The 21,995-nt window shown below is 30.5% G+C and overlaps 3 protein-coding genes across 7 annotated transcripts; 2 read left to right on the top strand and 1 right to left on the bottom strand.

Annotated features, from left to right (window-relative positions):
• Positions 1 to 639: 639 nt before the first annotated feature.
• LOC149902377 (uncharacterized) lies at positions 640 to 4,864 on the top strand. 3 transcript variants are annotated; one of them, XM_090110061.1, is made up of 5 exons: positions 640 to 731; positions 2,862 to 2,889; positions 3,077 to 3,187; positions 4,055 to 4,147; positions 4,689 to 4,864. In XM_090110061.1, coding segments are annotated over exons 1-5 (273 nt in total). In that variant the 5' UTR covers positions 640 to 729; the 3' UTR covers positions 4,728 to 4,864. The 3 variants fall into 3 exon arrangements, with proteins under 3 accessions (XP_089966187.1, XP_089966185.1, XP_089966186.1); XM_090110059.1 differs by lacking the exon at positions 640 to 731 and adding an exon at positions 2,403 to 2,645 and having other exon boundaries at positions 2,859 to 2,889; XM_090110060.1 differs by lacking the exon at positions 640 to 731 and adding an exon at positions 2,403 to 2,645.
• Positions 4,865 to 11,436: 6,572 nt separating this feature from the next.
• Positions 11,437 to 12,120, top strand: LOC149902378 (growth-blocking peptide, long form-like). Its single transcript, XM_090109860.1, has one exon. The coding sequence runs from the start codon at positions 11,626 to 11,628 to the stop codon at positions 12,058 to 12,060; it is 435 nt and encodes a 144-aa protein (XP_089965986.1). The 5' UTR covers positions 11,437 to 11,625; the 3' UTR covers positions 12,061 to 12,120.
• Positions 12,121 to 15,480: 3,360 nt separating this feature from the next.
• LOC149902379 (uncharacterized) lies at positions 15,481 to 18,882 on the bottom strand. Of its 3 annotated transcripts, none has more exons than XM_090109857.1 (5): positions 18,713 to 18,882; positions 18,279 to 18,383; positions 17,673 to 17,739; positions 16,861 to 16,909; positions 15,483 to 16,389 (listed from the first exon to the last, which is right to left on the bottom strand). In XM_090109857.1, the coding sequence occupies exons 1-5, from the start codon at positions 18,780 to 18,782 to the stop codon at positions 15,985 to 15,987; spliced, it is 696 nt and encodes a 231-aa protein (XP_089965983.1). In that variant the 5' UTR covers positions 18,783 to 18,882; the 3' UTR covers positions 15,483 to 15,984. The 3 variants fall into 3 exon arrangements, with proteins under 3 accessions (XP_089965985.1, XP_089965983.1, XP_089965984.1); XM_090109858.1 differs by having other exon boundaries at positions 18,348 to 18,383; positions 18,713 to 18,881; XM_090109859.1 differs by lacking the exons at positions 17,673 to 17,739; positions 18,279 to 18,383; positions 18,713 to 18,882 and adding an exon at positions 17,316 to 17,450 and having other exon boundaries at positions 15,481 to 16,389.
• Positions 18,883 to 21,995: the final 3,113 nt, after the last annotated feature.

Raw genomic sequence — 21,995 nt, forward strand, 5'->3', positions numbered from 1 at the left:
TTTTTCGTGAAATTTTAATGAAAATAATTTCAATTACTTTAAAGAGGATATGGCCACTTGGGTTTGTGTGTGTGCAGTTTGTGGTGCAGTTGTTGACGCTTGAGCGTGAACCAAGAGATCCTGGGTTAGATTTCTAGTGAGGGCTAGTACAAAAAATGTCTCAGTCTGGCAGAGCACAGAAGGGTGATCCATTTCTTGTCCATAAAGAACACCGCATAGTGTAACAGATGCAGCATCTGTCCTATACCCCACAAGTGGACATAAATTAATTAAACAATTAAATTAATTACTATTAATATTTAATTCAAATGATTACGATAATAAAGATGATGATGCACAATATTAATTTACATGTATTGCATTCTATTAGATTTTCCTCAAATTAATCGAGTTATTACGCAAATCTATAAGGAAACCGCGATGTTGTTTGGGCTTATGGTACAGTTTGCATAACACTTTATCCTTAATATGACACACCGATGAATAATTTAAGCTCATTATATTTGCTTTAAAAATTAAAGCCTTTGTTGAAAATATTTATCCTCAAATTTACCATAAGGAAAATATGTAGTTAACCATACACAAAGAAAACAAAAGTAATATTTATTAAATTTGTATTTGTTAAAACTACGTGATCTATGCTTTGAACGGTATCTTTTTTGAAGTATAAATAATAAAGGGAAGGAAAGCAACACTAAAGACTAAAATAGCTGATGACTTTTTTAGTATATGTATTATAATTTGATAAACCTTTACACGATAAGCTAAAATAGTATAACAAGCTTTACAGAAAAGAAAATGATTATCTTCGAAAAAAAAATGCGTTAAAATTGAGAACCTCCTTTTTTTGTCGGTTAAAATGATTAAATAAGTGGTTATTGGGACACATTCCCAACCAATATGTATTGCTAGGTAGGTATGTATTTTAAACATTTTGGTTAATGATTTGATTTTTTTCAACTAAGTAGAAAGAAATGGTAATTAATAATACACATTATGTAGCTAACATTTGTTAGTGCTGAATATATTGCATAATTTTTGTGTAGGTATATATTTATTTTGTAACATTTATTTTATCGTTTAAAGTAGGTTTTTGCAGATATAAGAAAACCTATAATTATGACATTTATTTACTTTTAATTATAAAATTAAATTAAAAATCGTATTCTATCTATACTAATATTATAAAGAGGAAAGGTTTGTATGTATGTATGTATGTATGATTTTCACGCATAAACTACTGGACCGATTTTGATGAAATTTGGCACAGATAATCTTTAGACCCTGAGAAAGAACATAGGCTACCTTTTATTGCGAAATATGTACCACGGGCGAAGCCGGGGCGGACCGCTAGTAGGTTATATTTTTCTTCTAAGTGCTACTTCAAAGCCCATAATATTATGTTGGTACAAATTATGTGACATGTTTACAAAACACATATTGATGATATTAGTGAGTATATAATACCTACATACTAAAATAGAAATGTCAATGCTATTTACTTACATTGATCTAATTTAGAATACAAATTGAGATAATAGACCGGGAGATACTGACACAAAATTTCGAGTCATTTGTAACAGGATGGCGGTTCTACAGGGTTCTTAGTACGCAATGACAAAAAGAAAAATGATGGTGTGAACGCTGGTACCGGCGGCTTAGTCGCGTGGGCGTTAGTCGAACTCGTCGGAAAATAGCGAAAGTCAAACGATTTGTAACAGTATGGCACTTATTTTTCCTGGAAGTTTGAGGATCAAAGAATATAAATACAAAATTTCAAAGATCTAGGTGTTGGAAATCTTCACTTATATAAATTCATACTAAATTAATTTTTCAAGTATGACAGCACTTTTTCCCCCTACTAGAAGTATGGCAAATATAATAATGGTCACATTTTATCAAATAATCTCCAAAAATCCAAATGCAATACTGGTACAAAAAGTTTGGCGAAATAAATTTTTTTTGCAGATTTTCGGCGGTATGGCGACCATTTAGAATCGTCCGAAAAGTATGGCATGGCGATTTTCGTAAATGGCTGCACGACGATGGTTACCTGTGCAAAAGTTAGCCTGGTACAAATGGTTGAATAATTGTTTTATTTAAATCAACATATTCGCGTCGGTATGGCGGGCTGTAAGTCACACCGGAAAAGTATGGCATGACACTACCGCCTACTTCTTTTTTATGGGCTATCGGTAAATACTAAAATTTTTGTGTTACAAATCGTTTGACTTTCGCTATTTTTCCGACGAGTTCGGCTAACGCCCACGCGACTAAACCACCGATACCAGCGATCACACCATCATTTTTCTTTTTATCATTGCGTACTAAGACCCCTGTAGAACCGCCATCCTGTTACAAATGACTCGAAATTTTGTGTCAGTATCTCCCGGTCTATAATGTGTGCAATAATATTTGTGTCAGTGACTTAAATCTCTAAAAGGGTTAATTGCAAAATTAATATTTATCAATACGACCTTATTCAAAAGTCCACTTTATCAAGTCTATTTTAGTCGGTGTTAGGAGTGATTTCGAAGTAGACAAGATTTTGCGCATATTTAGAATTTATATTAAAAAATGAAAACTTTAATTTTTGTTACTTTCACTCTTGTTCTCTTAGTTGTTGTTGAATGTATTCCATCACGGTACGTATCAATTGTGTAAAAATTTATACATTGACAGATAAATACGTTAAAAATCGAATATCGTTCTTGTATTAAAAAAAATCTAATATTATTGTTTATTTTTCTCATAAAATAAATGCCCAGATGCAAAACTTACTCCCCTATTCAACAAAATTATGCTTTGAATACACAATTAAAATTGTTATGATGCACTAAAAGATAATCTTTTTTCAGAAGGCACTCGCATCATGACGACAGTGACGAGGTAATGACTATAAAATGAATATTTCATCCGATTTCTGTAATATTATTGTATAAAATGAAATATCTGATGTGGATGGTGATTGGTCGATATATTAACATTTGTTAGATGGTTTTAGAGATGGCAACTAGCAAACTGAATATTATTTCGAACAAATAACTTTTTTGCTTTAATTATTTCTGCATTTCAGATAATAATAATAAGAAATAATCGTAAGCTAAAGTGTCAAGAAGATGATTCATCATCTTCGTCATCATCATCTTCATCTTCATCTTCAGAGGAAGACAATGATTGCAATAAGGTATGACTTTTTTTAAATAAACAGCAAATAGTATCTAAATATTTTTTATCAAAAAAAGAAAACAACTTCAAGAAGCGGATGCATGTGAATAAAGGAAATTGAATTTTTTTTAGATCTGGACCAATAATTGAAATAGGACCATGAGACCACATTTCTAATAAACAACTAAATGAGAATATCAAAATTGGATTATACCTGATGATGGTATATTCTGATTTTACAACAAATTAACTTGATTATTTTAATCTATAATGTGTGATAGTGCTAATAAAATAACATCATAGTCATCCAGTACAAAACTGGATACTTTGTAGGATCATTGGTATTTTAGTGAAGTAGTTAGTACATAGGAAACACTCCAATTTGTTTAGAGAACGCTCGCATTACGCCAAGTTTCTTCAAGCGAGGCTGGATTGCGGCTCTAATGAGCAATAATGACGAATGCCTGCCCAACTTCTACTTCAACATTTTTATTTTAAGTTTGGTGCGGATTGAGAAACGTTGTTGAGTCCATGGTTTAGCGAAGCATGTTTTATATTTTTTATCATACTCTGGAGTTATTGTTTTCAGTATGCTGGGTAGATACTTATTGTGTTAATTTATTACAAGGTTTTTCATTTCCCAAATATGTTGTATGCAGTAATTATACAAGATTTAAAATTTTAAGGTCTGGTTGAGCTTAGTTTTAATTTGATTTACTCAATAAAGCTTCAAACATCAATGAAGTCAGCGTTGAACCGGGGCTAAAAATCTCTAGATTCCTTTTATGTAGGTAATATAAATTATAGTTATTTGGTGATAAGTAACATCAATCCAGGTTTTCTCCACAAGAATTATCTTGTATTTTTAAAATCATGTCTACTGCAGGGCCGAGATAAAAATGATGATTCTTCATCATCATCTTCCTCTTCCGAGGAAAGTGACTACAGCAATGAGTCGAATAAACATTCTGGATTTCAAGTAAGTAGATCTGTATTTGTTATGATTAAAAATCAGTTCTTGCAAAGATATTCAGATTTCTATAACAATGTATTTAGGTACCCATTATATTAATAGCTTCTAACAGTTACATTTCTTTATAAATATCCTGGTAATTAAGTTTAGAACTCAAATGGACTGTCTTAAAATATATCTATACTAATATTATAAAGCTGATGAGTTTGTTTGTTTGTTTGAACGCACTAATCTCGGGAACTACTGGTCCGATTTGAAAAATTCTTTCGGTATTAGATAGCCCATTTATCGAGGAAGGTTATAGGCTATATTTCATCACGCTACGGGCAACAGGAGTGGAGCCACGTGGGTGAAACCGCGCGGAGCAGCTAGTCTTTAATAAGAAATAAGGGGATCAAACGTAACATTTGATAAGATGTTATCATTTGGTCAAAATTTACCTATTCGTTTTATTTATTTATAAGCCGAAATAATTATTTCATTAGTATAATTAAATTTGATATCACTCACTAATTAAAATTACTCTTGCCACAATCTCTATTTTCAGCATAAGAAGTTTAAACACATCAAGGGAAGGCGGGATTAAGGAGAATTAAGTTTAAATAATATTATTTGTATATTTTAAATATTGTTGTAATAATAATGCTTTACTATATTCCGTCTTTTACTATCATTGATAGTCACACAATTAGTCAGTTTGTTAATATGAATAAATGTGAATTGTTGAAATGAGTGTTTTAATTCTTTTCTCATTACAATAAGGTAAATTATGCAGGTCTGATAACATAAATTGGTATTCATTAGTGACAAAACATATTGGTATTTTGACCGGTCACATAGTTAACAATATAATGATAATATAATAATTAATTTAAATATTGAAAAGAAAAAGCATATCACACAAAACATTTTCCTTACCATGGAGTATCGATGAATTTTAACCGCATTAATTAATTTTATTTGGAAATGAGAATTTCCATTTCAAACCTTATATTTTATGCAAGCAGGATATATTTTATGCAAATTCACAATGAGGATAATGTTTAGTTTTCCAGCTATCCTAATATAATTGTAATTTATTGATTTTTATAAATTGGCAATTTTTATTATTAATTTCTGTTTATTTAATTTATAAAAAATATGAATCATGTCTAACAGAAAGTAAATGTTTGGGAAGTATATCCTACGTGTAATGTAATTACAATCGATGTTTGTTTGTAAATTTAGGTTAAAATCCCTTTTTTGAGATGGAAACCGCTTTTGAAACATTTCTTGGACCCTATTTATTTGTAAAGGATGCGATGACTCAAGCAGATTTGCAAGATATCTATACGCCTTCTTGGGATTACTTTGCAAGTCTTTTATAAGAGAGAAAACCAGTATCATCACTACTTAAGGATATTAAAATCCCTTCTATTCGTATTTAAGACGCTTGTTTTTTGCTAACTTGCTTGAAATAAAAAAAAGCATTTAATGCATACTCTTTTTTCACTTCAGTAATACTTTTTACAGGTAAGCATGATTGTATCTATTAGATAGTAAAAAAAAAATATTGATATAAGATAATGCCAATCGTTCATGCCTGTTTTTTGGGCTTATATTTCTGAATCTGGTCAACGTTTGCTGATCGTTGGTTGCTGAAAATGAGTGTTTTTCTATCGATACAAAAGAGACGAAAATTCATGCGAAAGTGCATTGTGATAGTGACGTAAAATTGCTCTAAAAGCGCCGTTTTCTAAATACATCGGAATAAGTGCCTATAGAACTCCTCAGAATTGAACTCCTTACGAAGTTTATAGTTTTTAAAATATGAAGATAGTAAATGGATTGTACGAATATCATAAATAAGTAAATTGTAGAATATATTATCATTAACAAATAAATTAGTTATGATAATATGAGCATATATAAACAATATAAATCTTGATAAACATGTCAAGGTGAAAACTAAATAATATAGGTACATAAGCGATAACATAATCTAGAGTTGGTTGGTAAAAGGTTAATTCATCTGGTCGTCTTACTAATGGAGCGGAGCACTGCGGGTAAAACCGCGGAGCACAGCTAGTAATATGTATAAACTTTCCTCTTTAATCTCTATATATCGAATAATAACAAATTCCGTTGCACACTTAAAGATCTAAGCATTCATTAGGGCACATAGACACATAGAGAGTGAACTATACTATGCAGTGATCATAAAAGGCGATATAGTTTTTCGTAAATAAAAGTGCAATTATTGCTGACATTGACTGAATAAAATTAAATTCAAAAATTATCAAAGAAGTGATAGTGTTAAGGTTCCTTTGGGGATAATAATTTAGGTACTATCGAAGCAATGTTTGTCTGAAAACCATTATAGTAACTGGGACATGGGCAAATTGTACATATAATTAAAATTGAAGAGGAAATTGACTGGTACTGTTTAAATAATACAATATAATTAATAAGGCGGACCTACATAGAGGAAAACGCGTGTGTTGCACAGGAAAATGATCGGCTGAGCTACGTCTACACTAAACGAGATACTTCACGCAGCAATTGCCTAGAAAGGCTGCTCGTTCTGTGTGGGCCCAGCTAATTTCCTATTTATTTACAAGAGTATGAAAATAATGATGATATTGATAAGAAAATAGCAATTTAAAATCTGTGTAGTTGCATATTCATTTCATGAGTTTATCTATCCTGATGAAAATCGCTAAACATCATTAAAGCGTGTTTTTAAAATATATTTATTTCCAAGGTAAATCCAACATAAGATATTATGTTATATTTTATTATTTAAAGATTCTGTTATTGTTGATAAATACAACTGTATTGGCGGTTTCAAAGATGAAGGTTTCATAGAAATAAATTTTCACAAATGAAACAGGGCTTTATATTTATTCCTTAAGAAACTTTGAATTATACTTAAGAGTTCATAATTTACCACTTGCACCTCAGTCGAGCGTATTGCGAACAGGTATAGGTTGGGTAATCGAGCATAGAAACACTATAAACAATGAACTAATGACTTTTTAATAAATTCCATCTTTCCTTAGTATCACACTTCGACGGTACCGCAATCTTACAAGTATAGTCAAGATTCTTCGTAGTCTTCATATGCACGTTCAGCTTCAGAGAAATACAACGATGCAACAACAAAACAATTTCAGTTTTCATTATATTCTTTTCATACCACATCATTCATATTAAGATTGCGTAAACATAAAAACATGAACTTTACTGGATCATGGAAATTTTTGTGTGAATTAGAACAAAAAGACTACTTGAACCCAAGTTTTCATAATTGCAGCATAAAAAATTATTGACATGTAACTGGTAATTTTTTATAATAGCCAGAAATATTCATATTATAGAAGATTCTTCCTCATCATCTTTATGATTACCGTTAGAAAGAGTAATCACCTTAGTAAGCACATTATTATGTAAGTCAGTATTTGAGAAGATTGACTTTCTTATGTTTATAGCATGATAGGAACTTTTGGGGATGTTAAAATATCTAAAACTATAAGTATTTTATAATACCTCGAAACAATTCCATTCAAGATAACCTTAGGCTTATATTGATTTGAATTTTCCACGTAATTTGAATTAGAATTGATTAAATATCTATACTTTCCAAGACGTATCAGTAGTTCTTGCTGAAGGGATCAAACATAACATTTGATAAGATGTTATCATACATATATCATTTGGTTGAACTTAATCTATTCAATAATCTTATCTAATGATTATTATCAGAATTAATTTAATTATGAATTAAATTGCTCGTCTTTTATTTACTACTTCTAATGATGCAAAAATCATAGTTTCCTGATGATTCATCGAAATATATATTTTCAGATATTAAGTATTTAAAAAAAGAGAAATCATTAATGAAAGAACGATTTCACTTAGTATATTTGAACTTTTATTGCTGTATTTTCTTAATTATTATTTATTGCATCGTCTTCTGTGTAGCACTATAAGCCAGTTTGTTAATAAATAATTATAAAATGGGTATTTTATTTTGTTATGCATTACATTACCATTTTAGTGTGTTTAATTTACAAGATTATCAATTATATATTCTTTGTATTTGATTGACACAAATAAAAATAAAATATTGAACCTTTTGGTTGACTGTACTTGTTACTTGTTTTCAGCTCTATTTTAATCGATAATTCTTAAAATATGAAAATAGTAGTAATATTTAGTGTTGCAATAAATAGTTAATCTGATTTTATTTATAATAACTATAGGCAAAAATCATTGACTAAATATTATTATTATTTATAATATCATAAGTAAATGTAATCATTATGCATAAAAAAAAGAATTTGTAAAATACCAAACAAGGATGTATTTTGCTGTATAAATGTAATAGGTATTAAACAAATAATGTTACTATGCATTTATATGTTTATTAAATGTACACAATGTTTTTATGCCAATAAAATAATGAATCCAAGCACCACTGTAGGATAGAAGAAAATGTTGTTTATGGTTCCTGTGTTCGAATAAAGTCTTGATCCTAGAAAGAAACAGTGATTTTTTATATATAATATTAAATATATTGGAATAAAAATTGTTAAAATTTTTATAATAATTATTAATAATTATTCGAGTATGTGGAGGCAGGATACTCCCAAGGCTTGTAGACAGTATCAATAATAATGAAACTGGTTTAGTGTGCAGTATAGTGAAGGTCATTTGATGGACGTTCAAATGAAAAGGTGAAACGAGAAATAATTGAATTTGGATGTTATATTGGTAGAGGATTGTAATAATTGGTAAGAATAGAAGAATATTATCTACTATCTGCTAGTAGTTCATCGGTTATTAATTACTGATGCTAAAATTGAACACCCCACTTTGTTGTAACGCATTAATTTGTCTAAAACTCTATAGTATCATAGCTGCTTTTCTCTCGAATTTATTTTATTATTTATTAAAGTGAAACTTTTATTACATCGTCTCAAACTTTTTGGTCTGTGTAGCGCATGTCGCGTGACGGTCGAACCGTACGATAATTATCGTACAAATACGATAATTTTGTGCCTAAGTTTCACTTTTACCGTGGTTTCATAAAACCACACAACATTTTTTATTTAACAATTTAATGTACCATTACAAATTAAAATACATAATATTAAAAGGAATGGAAAGCATGCATAGCACTTATGTGCACTTATGTGCACTTATGCATGTTTTCCATTCCTAGATAAAAGATATATAAATTGCACACAGAATATCATATATATAACATGATATTCAGTGTGCAAGTTAATCAAATTTTCACCTTTCTTGTGAGCTGTTAATCAAATTTTCACCTTTCTTTCACAAATTTTGGAACTGTTGTAATCTGTTATACCTAATTATGTGTTTTTATTTAATTTGAATACAAAGGTAACTGAGCTAGTTGGCCTAGGCTGCAGTAGGGTCCCATCCCCTATAAGATATGATAGAGCGTTCCAATGGCCAATGGCTTGATGTTAGTTATTCAACACGTAACTCGGGCGGCCACCCGCTCCCTCGTAAATCAAACTCTCCATTCGCCATTTGCTTATGCATTATACAATTTTATTTGTACGAGTCCGTTGAATAGGTAATAAACTATGGCAGGTGAAACGTTCTGCGTCCGAATGTGCGTTGAATTTGAATTGTACGCAAATATTCACATGGAAAAATATTGGATACACAAATCTACTTCACGAAACTAAAGTGAAACAATACATTTATTTTATCGCATTGGCAAAAACGTGAGATTTGTGCAATCCCAAGCGTTATATCATTCGATAGATAAGAATTAGAAAGCCTTAAACGACGTCATGTAACTATGAAATCTGAACTATGAGATGATTGTACATAATATCTGTCATAACATTATGCATATCTTATTTCAATGCACGTTAAAAAGTATCTGTAATAGAAATTCGGCTTCTGATATTATGATCCAAAAGGGTAGACGTTTTAATTATGAAATTCCTTTGATGCTCACACTGCGTTTCCGACATATTTCATTAAGCGGCAATATTATTATCAAAGGATGCTTGGGATTTTACTATTATCAGAATGGATAAACAATAAAATATCACGCGAATCAATGAATTAATAAGTTGTGCGACTCTGTATTTTATAACAAATATTTGAATATAGAAACAACAAAAACCTTAATAATTATTTAAAACTTACCTAGCCGTAAATCTCTAATCTTTTTCCCTCAGCGGTTGGAATCACTGAGGTGAGCTTGTATTGCGAGCTTTTCTGATGAGATATTACAATGATGAATAAAGAATATTCGAATAGCCATGAAACACAATGTAATGGTTAATAAATACGTACGCAAATGTGTTTATTTCCTTATTTAGGAGAATAGATAAGGTTGGTAGATAGATGTTAACATGTTGTGTTTCTATTTAATATTATGAGTGATAATGTGGTTAAAAAGGTGTATGAGATTACAAAACACAATCAGCGTAATATAAAACTTTTTGAATACAACATTTTAATCATTTCTAAGAATGATACGTGCTAGAATATATAACGAGGTTAAATATTAATCATATGAATAGATAACGATTCTTGTTGACCGGTTGGAAGTTGTGACTGATAAGCGAATTGTGTTCTCTGAGTCTATTCATATAATATGACGCGATCGTTCTTGCATATAGTAGTGTTCAGTATTATTGTTCAATTTTTGTTAGGTGTGAATTCGTTACCATTTTCCTCCCAAGATTTTATTAGTATTTTCGCTAATCCTCTCAAAGACATTCTTGGACTGTCTTCACATTTGAAACCAAACGCACAAAGTGTTATTGAGAAAAATAAAAGAAATAGTGGCACAGATGATAAATCTGATACAAGTATGATTGATGTGCCTCCAAACATTGTTTCATGTGAAGCTGGAAAGGTGAAAGACAGACACGGCGTATGTAGAAGTCCTTTTTGATAGTGAGCGGATTGCCCATTTCCCATTGTTTGTATGACGCAGTTTGCTATCTACGATTCATTAAAATGGACGTAAAATTTGCAATAGTATTAGCAGTTTTATTGTTGGGCGTTGTGACATCAGTAGAATCGGGAATTGTATTTAATTTTCATGATAAAATACGAATGGCTACTTCAACAACGACGGAAAGCGTGGATGCAAGCCAAATCATAAGAGTGCCGGACTTAGATTGTCCTGATGGCTACAGACGTGATCGTTATAGAAACTGTAGACAAAAGTTATGAAGGTTGGTTTTTAGATTATTTCAATAAATTTTATTTTTTAACAATTTTAATTCATATGTATAATATATTGATTTCAGATCCAATAAAAATTTGAGTAAGTTAGGTTCAATTACCTACCACATCAAATTGTTCTTGGAAACGCCATATTATCGCTTTCGTTGGTCCGAGGCCAAAAGGTCACATACATATCTTTATTTAGTTGAGTAAATTGATCACAGTTGCCAGTAATACGGCTGAGTTATTTGCGTGGAATATTTGTGCTTAAAATGAAGAGATTCAATTTATTATTTGGACTCTGTCTTATTCTATGTTGTGCATTAGCGAATGCGGGGCTCTTGAGAGATTTTGCAGAATCATTACATGAAACATCGCACAAAATAGGAGATGACATAAGGAGAGTAATACATCCAACCAATGCGAGCCCACGCAATGAAATAACTACCAGCACAACATTAGCCACACCACAAAAAAAGGAGAATACAATTGAAAAAGTGGATACGAGTGAAACGGCAATTGTTTTTCCCAGTACAGATACAGAAGAAACAAAACCCAGTACTGTGAAATCAGATGTTATGGAACCTTCTTCAACTGTTGCATCTGCTAGCACAACAGAAAAAAAAGACGGTCGTGAAAACTTTGGAGGCGGGTGTTCCACTGGTTTCAAAAGAACTGCTGATGGAAGATGCCTATCGACTTTTTAATAACTTGTTAATGTTAAACAAACTGATGTCTCATTAATAATAAACTGTAAGATATTAATATGATGTGTATTTCAATATCTACCTATATTTTACCATTCTTAAAATGTTCAAACGTAGAATTTTGTTTTGTTACCTTTCTTTCATTCTACTAGTTATATCGCATTCTAGTTTTTGGAACATAACTAAGTCTCTAAATCTACACTAATTTTATAAAAAGGTACAGTGATCTGATTATAAAAAATAATTAAGGGCTTGGTCTAGTAGTGCAAACAAATGCATCCTGTCATCCTATATGTAAATAATACAAATGTACTAAGGGAAAGTTGCTCCACTTAATTTTTAAAAATTAAATCATTCGTATAATTTAATATTCGTAATAAGTACCAAAAATGGCAATTTGAAACAATTTTCGTGAAAATTACACCGGGTGATTTTTTTTTATCAGTACACAAAATTTGCGAATACTTTCTATTGATATCTTCAACTTCATGTTTATATAACTGATCAACTTTTACAAAGAAATTTGGACGAAATATAAAAAGAATAAGCTTTCCATACAAAATGCATAACTCTATACATTTTTTTCGACCTAAGTTTCTTAGTGAAAGTTGTTCAGTTTAACTAATAAAACGGATAAACAAATTTTGTATTTAATAAAAAAAATGTAATGTTTGTGTTAAAAAATTATAAAATAGAAAAATACGCAAATGAAAACAAAAGATATTTATTTCTGACTAGTTTCCGCCCGCGACTCCGTCCGCGCGGATGTCAGTCTTCGCGTCTTCTACAGATTTATTATATTATGTATAATATATAGATTTATATTGATAAACCTAATAAATCTTTTGCTAGCATTCTGATGCTTTATCGGTTGCACTGGATTTATCTCTTTTTTTTCAATCGCTTGAATGATATAGGATGGGTCCTTGATGGGCATCGAATGCTGAAGTCTCGAATCAATCAATTCTGACAGTAGGCAATTTATGTAAAATCCAATAATGGTCCATCATTTTATTTTGCCTAAACGTTACATACTTTTTTATATATTCTATTTTATATATTCTATTTTTAACGAATGATTCACTCCAGTCCAAACAGCAAATAAGCAGACTTCTGCTTCTGCAACGTTTAGTTGTCCCTGAATTTGGAAAAAATAGTAATGATTCTTATCTATGACAAAAGTGTTATTTTTTGCATTGTACTTCAAATATTAAATTTTTTTTAACCGCATCTTCCGCATTCATGTCTTTTGCCGGAATTAGAAACTTCTACTAGTCAACTTCTAAAAATTAACTTCTACTAGTCCCATTTTCCCTTTTTGATATGGGAGTGCATAAAGTAAATTTTTTAGATATTTCTCGTTATACTTTTAAAAAGTTATTATTGTCATTTTGCTCATTAGGTAAAGTAATTTCGATATCAGTTTTAAGTTTTTTGATACCTGCAATAATAACGTCATAATCGCCTGCACATACTTATCGATTACACCCTGTATACAATCCACCATCCACATTCATAATGTTTTCCTGTCCTCCTCTCCTTTACGCTGTTCACCGATACATTTTAAATGAGTAAATCTGCTACCACTGAAGGATGTTTCATTGTGATCAGCAAATTTTCACCACTGTTGTCGATTATTTGTTTTTCATTTTTAATCAGCAATTGGGAATCATCAGTTTTGTTTTTTGCAGATTGGTGATGTACCCTAACAATACGTCGAAAAGGGAAAGCATCAACGAATTATCGTTTTCGTCCTCTTTTTTTATTCTTCGCGTCTCTGTTACTTCTGTTTGTTTAGTTCTCAACCCCACTGAATTTTGATGATGTGATGATAATCCATTCGTTTTAATATTGGTACTTAGAGTTGGTAGACTAAACTAGAAATGGTTGACTAAATTTGTCAGCGCGTCTGTAAGATCGGAATATAAAACCAACATCCTGTATTTAAGTTACAAAATTAATAATCAAACAACATGCCGCTACGTTGAAAATGACTAGAAGAAAAAATTAAAACACCTCGGATCAATTTTGGAGTAAACAAATCATTTTCCCCGTATGGGGATTTCCCCGGATGAACTTGGGAAGTTCAAGTTCTCAATACAAGTTTATATTATATTTCGTATTTCTCAAACGAAAAATAAACATTTTTGGAACTTCAAAAAAATTATATTATAAGAAAATTTATGAGCTTACTTTAGTTTTAAAGAAATATACATCCCTTTACTGACACCCCGTAAAATAAAGAAATTGTTGCCAATCACCTTTGCAATCTATTTGGTTTCATTAACTTTATGTTCGAAGATAATTTTTTTTCTAGTAGTTACACACGTATTTTTTTCGTTTATTTTCCATATCGAAATCAAATGTTTAAAAATACGAATATTTGCACAAAACTAAGATAAAAATAATCAATTAACAAAAATATTAAATTTAATGAAGTAGAGCAACTTTCACTTCGGTATGAAGGAAAATCGAGCGTAGAGCACACGTCAGAACGCTCCGGCCCAAGGAGCGCGACTAAAGAAATTCGCTAGGATTTTTCCTTATTATTTTAAATATTTTTTTAATATTTAAAGAATTATCAAAATTCAAAAAAAAATATTTTTAAAGGATTAATAGTCATTGGTCTTCAACCAACTCGAATAAATTAATGGAAAAAATAACTTTTAGCAGTATTTATCAATCGATTTTGTAAGGCAAAAAATGGGAAATTTAATGAATTTATAACGCTCTAATTAAGAAAATCATAAGTTTTTCGGCAATTGTATTCAGCAGTTTTTAATAACGACTATATAAGGATAATAATGCGCTGATCAGATTGTGTAAATTGTAATCGGTTGCAACGTAGTGAGTGCACAAACTTAGCTCGAAATGATTTTGGGGGAAAGAGACTTATCTTGAAGGCCTGATTAAGGTAACATAAAGTAACTTTATAAATGTGAAAAAATTCACGCGCATTGCGTATATAACACTAATTGATAAACAAGAAAAAAAAATTCAGTTTATCATTTCATTAGCCGGGAAAAAATTGTCAAATAACTTGTTGAAAACGCAATTTTGCTAGACTGCAGCCTTAATTGACAGAAAAAAAGGGAAACAATCTCTCATTTGATTTTGACTCGAATTAAAATGTAACTAGTCAAATCAAACTGTAGTGTTAGCTATTGATATACCTATTTAGAAAAAAAATATGCGCCATGTTATCGTAGTTTATCTCTACCTATATTTACCTTCAGGTTAGCTATTGATATACCTATTGAGGTTGAAAAAATCTAAATTATCAATTTGGTATATAAGCACAGAGTGGATAAATATTTACCTATACGATAAGTGGTAACTTATTATAGCTTCAAGTCTCGGGGTGTACTGTTGACAACAGCTTCATGAGAAAAAATCAATAAAAAGAAATATTTTTTTTTAATTATTTAATGTATAAATTTAAATATATACATAGTTATTTTCATGATGCACTCATGCATAATTTAACTGATCTTTGTACTGCTATGTGTGTTTTACAAAAGTAAGTGAAGAAATTTTATTGGAAAAGATCGATTATAAAAGTAACTTGAAAATTATTATAGCAGGTATGTAATATATTATATCCTGTTAGAAAGATTTATAAATGCAAATATTTTCTATTTTCTATCTAGGTTGTTTTGAATGTACCTAATAAATATAGGAAACCTATATAACAAACACTTAGTGATATAAAAACGTTTCTAAATACCTAAAAATACTATATGACACTACAGTTTTCTACACATGAATACGAAAACTTTCAGGGAGTTTTCCAAATTATAATTTGTCTTAATTAAAAGTATAGTATTGTGTACCTCAGTTTTAGTACTTGACAATTCAAAAGTAATCATTGACATATTTTAGGGGTTTAATTCCCTAATGAACCTAATACTTAAATAAATATTATCAAAAACCTCTAAATCCTTGGCTTTGACGAGTATTATATGCATTTTGATTGTAGTTTTGTTGGCCATTATAGTGTTTGTTATTATTTGGTAAGTTGTTGTACGGACCTGGATTTTGATCGGCTCCTTCTTGATTGACAATTATAGTACTTTGATGTCCGTTTTTTGATTTAGACGACAGTATAACAGTTTCTGGCTTACCAGGTCTTTGGTTTACCGCAATAAAACTGTTACCTTTTGAGCCTGGGTAATGTTGTCCTCGTTTATCATTATAGAGATCGTAATCTTCACCTTCACTAGTATATCCCACTATGTATGAAGGATCGCTTTCTGATATAGCGACAACGTTTGTGTTTTTTCGTCCATTTCCAAGAGTTATCGCAGGTTTATTTCCTGGTAATCTGTGCTAAAAGTGACAGAACAAATATATTACTTAGGTTCATTTCACGTCAACATACTCATTCATCCATACTAATATTATAAATGCGAAAGTAACTCTGTCTGTCTGTCTGTTACTCAATCACGCCTAAACTACTGAACCAATTTGCATGAAATTTGGTATGGAGATATTTTGATACCCGAGAAAGGACATAGGCTTTATTGCGAAATATGTACCACGGGCGAAGCCGGGGCGGACCGGTAGGGCGGGGCGGTATACGATAAATTAAAAAGCTCTGACAATAAAGTTAGACGAGTCCAATTCAGAAATTTTACTTTATAGTTGTATACTAACAATAATTTCGTTATTTAAAAATGTATTATCAACATGGCCCATAATACTTGTTAACCATATGATATTGTTATCAAACAGATGTAATTATTTTGCTCACGTATGTATTAGGTATGTCTTTCCAAAATATAAAAGTCAAGGACTTACTGTGTTCTGGCCATAGTAATCATTCTGTCCGGACTGACCGTAATCATTTCTGAAAATAAATATGGTAAATATTAACTTAAAAAATACATTTATTCATTTTCGATAAACCAACTTAAAATAAAAACGTATGAAGAAATTTAAACCATGCATAAACCAGTTTACAAATATAACATATTGAGGATGTATTCATATTGACGTCACTTTTTAGAGAAGTAAATAGCCAAGTTATCCTCATGCGCAACTGCTCGTTTTATGTCTGGCGACGAAAATATTGTACTTATTGCAATTTAAATTTTAAATACATTATTTTTTTACTATTTTTAAATGAAATCAATAAATAAATCATTAATATTTTGAAATTTACAAACTACGAATTTTGAACCAGGAAGCTATAGGATCTCCACATTCTTTTGTTAAATTGATGGCATTTTCTAAAGTTTGTGAATAAATCATACCTGCTATTTGTATATATACCCCATTTGCCATGAACAACATTAATAGACAAGGCAAGGCCTCCACAAAAGAAAAAGAAAATATTGCACATCTTATGGAACGTTTGTAATCAAAGATTAGTAAAGAGCGACTCAATTTAAATCGCAATGAAATCAAGTATTTACATATAAAATATTTTACTATATACATAGTTCATATAGTTCATTGTATACACCTAGATATAAATTAGGTATAGAGTATAAATCATAGAGTATTGAAGAACACTTTGTAAAATTTTTGTATAAAAGTTATTTAGGTAGTATAATTTAGGGAACACAATAATTTTAATCTTTAATATAGGTATTTATAATTTTACTTACATGTTTTGTGGTTGATTGTTATAGATTTGCTGTGTCTGATCGTAACTGTTTTGACTTGCATATTCATCTGTAAGTAAATGAAATGATTTTAAGAAACTTATATTCAGTGATTACATTTTTATAGTTCTAAATAACTTAGGGAAGATCTAAGAAATGACATAATTTAAAAAATGAAAATTCATCTTAAAAACATACAATATTAATACAATATTTATTATACAATATTGATACAATATTATTATATATAATACAATATTATTTTCAAAATTAAATTATATTACTGGATAAGTATATATTGAAATTTTTAAGGGGAAGAACAGGAAATCGAAATGACGGTGAAATGATTACTGCTTTTGCCCAATGATTTTCTATGATAACGTGAAAGATGGCCTTTCTCCAATGTAAATAAAAATGTAGTTTATAAGAAGTTTCATAAGAATATCATTGAACCCTGCGCACGAAAACAAAGCAAAGACACAATGTAACAGATTAAATACATGTAAATACAAAGAATTTGTTAGGAAAAATGTGTGTTTGTTCCAATTATACCACCGTTTTAGTAGCCATCCCGTGATGATGATTGTATTGGTAAAGTTTAATACTTGCCGTAATAGTAAGGATATTGTCTGACTTTACGACTAGATCCTTCATAATTCTTTAATTCACCGTAATTACCTTGGTCATTTCCCTGGGCTTCCTTTGTTGAAGATGCTAGCAAAAGTACGAAATAGAGTTAGAGTTAGATATTAGTTCAATATTTAATTTTAATTTACTGTAACTGTAACCTATTTAATGTAGAGCTGTAACAATTTTGATTTTCAAATATTTTAAACTTTAAATTTATTTTACTCAATGCTTATTTTTTTAATTTCGTGATACGCTACTATGTTGTATCCTATATTATTAATCACATTGTAAACTTATTGTATCAATTTCATTAAGGACAGCTTTTGATATTATTTGAATAAATTTTAACTCAACAATATAAATGTTTGTAAAGTTAACGACTAAAATGTATTTCTGTTTAATAATAAATATACCTTTCTTTCCTCCAAGAACGCCAACGGCGAATAATACACAAAATAATACAATACTACTCTTGAAAATCATTTTAAATATTACTTTAGAGCTTCAGAATAAGACAAGTTTATATAGTGGCGGTATACCGCACAATAAAAATTTCCTTGTTGAAGTACTATGTATGAAACCGGTTTGTTTATAAAGACGATGCTTTTAAATAACCGTGGTGTTGCCAGCAAATAATACATTCCCTGAATTTAGGCGGTATTGTGCATCCGTTATCCTCTTCAGTCAATAGTATTTTGTCATAGTTGAAAATAACAGTGGAATAGTAACTGGAATAGGTTATTTTTTTTTGTTTGCATAATAATAATTATATTTTTTTCATATGTGTATTATAAATAATAAATATTTTTTTTAACTCATAACTCTGACAAGAGAAAATTCGGACTAAAGTTAAAACTACTTTTAGTATCTAGTAGGTGAATTTAAATCAGATCTTCCTAAAGACCAAAAGATGTTTCTATAGCGAAAAATAATAAAATATGTCTAGTAGAATAAGTATTTTTTTTTAATTGAATTTGTCACAAGGATGAAGGAATTAGATAACATACAAAAGAGTCCATACTCTTATGAAAGCCAGATGTCCTTCGCCGAAGAGCCTCTGTTAATACATGTACATAGTAAGATAGAGCGTGTATGATTGAACCGAAGATGTTCCTTGTAAAATGGACTATAAAAGCTAAGTACACAATACAGAAAGCGGCGACAATCTCATTCAGTGCGACAAATTGATAACATCTTCCGGCAGACACCGCACCGCAGCTATTTATTCCGCTTGACGTAGAGACACCTGTCCTAAATAGACCCGGCGATCTTTGTGCTTTAATTGTAGGTAATATATTCGATATGGCGGCAATAGTTCTCAGTTGAAAATTTTAGTCCAATGACTTTAATTTGTATTTTACTTAACTCAATGTACCTATACTAAGTAATGTATTTGATTTCTGTTCGTTTGCTTTGATTTAACTGTACCAATAACAAAAATCCCATTTACCATTTTATGTAGGTATTGACTTAATTTAAAATCGTAGTTTTGGTTAAGACAGTTAATTTAATAATTTCGATATTCCGAATGCGTAGTAGGAGATCATACTCATAATAAAGTTCGAGTTGCCATAATATTGGGAAGATAAAATTAAAACATGCAGACGTTACTCTAAATTTATTTACACGTAGGTACTATTAAACCCTGAAAGATATTTTTATTGGTAAATAATTCTAAGTCAGCGAAGAGTTTCTAAACTGGTATCTAATTTAGTGCCTTTGCGATCGGAGCAGCTCGCTTTGACTGCGTTAAATTTGCAACAATCCGAAATCAGGCGGAAAACTATCTTACTAAGTTCGGACTAAATGAAGGAGAACTTTCTGACAGTATATTGCAGCATCGGTCCAAAGACGTCTTCGTATGGCCTCGAAGGATCCCAAGTTAATATTTTCAAATGATTAAAGTTCTTGGAGTGTAATAAACCTTCTTATGCTTTTAAATAGGTACGCTGTAACATTGTTGTTCCTAAATACAAATCAATTAAAATATGTATTGTTATAATTCGTAATAACTATGAACATGATCATGATATTAGATATATTAATAATATGATCATCATATTTTATCATCAGTAACTGAAACTTGAACTTGAAACAGTAGATAGCTAAAACGAAAGTTAATGAACAAATTCAAATTCAGAAAGTAATAATTATTAATGACAATATTATTGCAAGTTACTGTACAACTCACGCCATCTATGGAACCTTTTAACAACAATAAGGAGTATAATATGTACTAGATTACAATGCAATGCCTAAACTAGTCCCTTACTACTAACGCCATCTCTTAGAGAGATATTGTACTTAATATAATATACAGTGATTAATTATTATTTTAAATCAGTATGAAATCAACCTTTATTATTTATTCCCTGGATGGGTTAACGGATCCTTGTAAATATTTTTATAAAGTCCAGTATGGTCTATCTATTGTTTTGATGTCTTTGATTATAATGTACTTGTAGAAACTTATTATTCCTCAAATTTAAATGACTATAATCCCATCCTATTAATCCTACAGCTATCCTACTGTAATTATGTACCTACTATGTGTATTAAAAATTTGAAAGTTTGTGAGGATGGATGTATATGTACGTATGTTTGTTACTCTTTCACGAAAATACTACTGAACCGATTACAATGAAATTTAGCCCACATAAAGTGAGTAACTTGGTGTTACACATAGGTTTTATCGCGGAAATCCCACGGGGACAGAAACTATGCAAGTTTTGTCTTTGAAAAAAAGCAGAGCGGAAAGCTTGTAAAGCAAAATTTGGCGATAATTCGGTACAGTAGGTGTTTTTCTCAAACAATTTTAAGGTGTCAAAAAATAATGGGATATCATGAAAAGTGTGTAGGTTAGGTCACATTAATATGGAAACGTGATGATTTCCTCGGAAACCCATGCGAGATCCCGGTCGTTTGTTAAGCTCTCGAATTATGTGGCGCCCGAGGGAGCTCTCGGGAACAACACAAAACAAATTTTACTTTTTCGCTCAGAAATTTACTTTCTATCTGCCTGCCTGGGTAATCCGGGTAAATTATAGTCTTCCTTAATAAATTGCTGTCTAGATTTTCGATGCAAATTTTAATTATGGTTTTAATTTTTTGCGTCAAGTAAGTAATGTGTTTATGTTATGTAATAATGATTACTAAATATACATTATTTCTAAAATCCTTGTTCCAAGAAAAATGGTTTTCATTTACAATTTAATAATGTACTGTGTGTATTAAACCCAAATATAAGAATAAAAATTATTAGTTCTTTATTTTCTAAATACCCATCCATAGTTTTAGAAAATAAAGAATAGAGCCGTACCTACAGATAAATATACCAACAAAATATTTTGGCAAAAGTGAAAATGTTTTTCACTGTATTTCCACAACTAGTTGGGATAAAATCATCGATAAGTTAGATAAACACGGGCGTAAACAATAGCAGGATATAAAGTTAGGTTGCGGCTGTGTCACGGCGGACTAACACAAATAGCTCAATTAAACAGGGCTGTTATGCCCAGAACATCCCTCCGACAACAAATGGTGTAGTCATCTGTTCACGGGCAGGTACTGTGTCGCGTTAAAACTCGACGCTCGCGCTTTGTTTTTAAGCCTACATTTTCAACATTGTATACGCTTATAAGATGTAATGAATAGAGTAGGAGGTTCATTGATTCCATTTATCTTATCTTAATATCT

This window comes from Colias eurytheme, chromosome 15 (genome assembly GCF_061535395.1).
Source record: "Colias eurytheme isolate Ceu_HAF_F1 chromosome 15, ilColEury1 Martin Lab GWU primary, whole genome shotgun sequence".
Lineage (NCBI taxonomy): Eukaryota > Metazoa > Arthropoda > Insecta > Lepidoptera > Pieridae > Colias > Colias eurytheme.

Bases quoted from the DNA above. Each gene is read 5' to 3' on its own strand.
- LOC149902379 (XM_090109857.1), bottom strand. From the start codon at position 18,782: ATGATTTTCAAGAGTAGTATTGTATTATTTTGTGTATTATTCGCCGTT. The intron at 18,384-18,712 runs GTATATTTATTA...TACTTTTGCTAG, and splicing joins CGTTCTTGGAGGAAAGAAAG to CATCTTCAACAAAGGAAGCC. The intron at 16,390-16,860 runs GTAAGTCCTTGA...TGTCACTTTTAG, and splicing joins ATTACTATGGCCAGAACACA to CACAGATTACCAGGAAATAA.
- LOC149902377 (XM_090110059.1), top strand. From the start codon at position 2,578: ATGAAAACTTTAATTTTTGTTACTTTCACTCTTGTTCTCTTAGTTGTT. The intron at 2,890-3,076 runs GTAATGACTATA...TCTGCATTTCAG, and splicing joins ATCATGACGACAGTGACGAG to ATAATAATAATAAGAAATAA. The intron at 4,148-4,688 runs GTAAGTAGATCT...CTCTATTTTCAG, and splicing joins ATAAACATTCTGGATTTCAA to CATAAGAAGTTTAAACACAT.
- LOC149902378 (XM_090109860.1), top strand. From the start codon at position 11,626: ATGAAGAGATTCAATTTATTATTTGGACTCTGTCTTATTCTATGTTGT.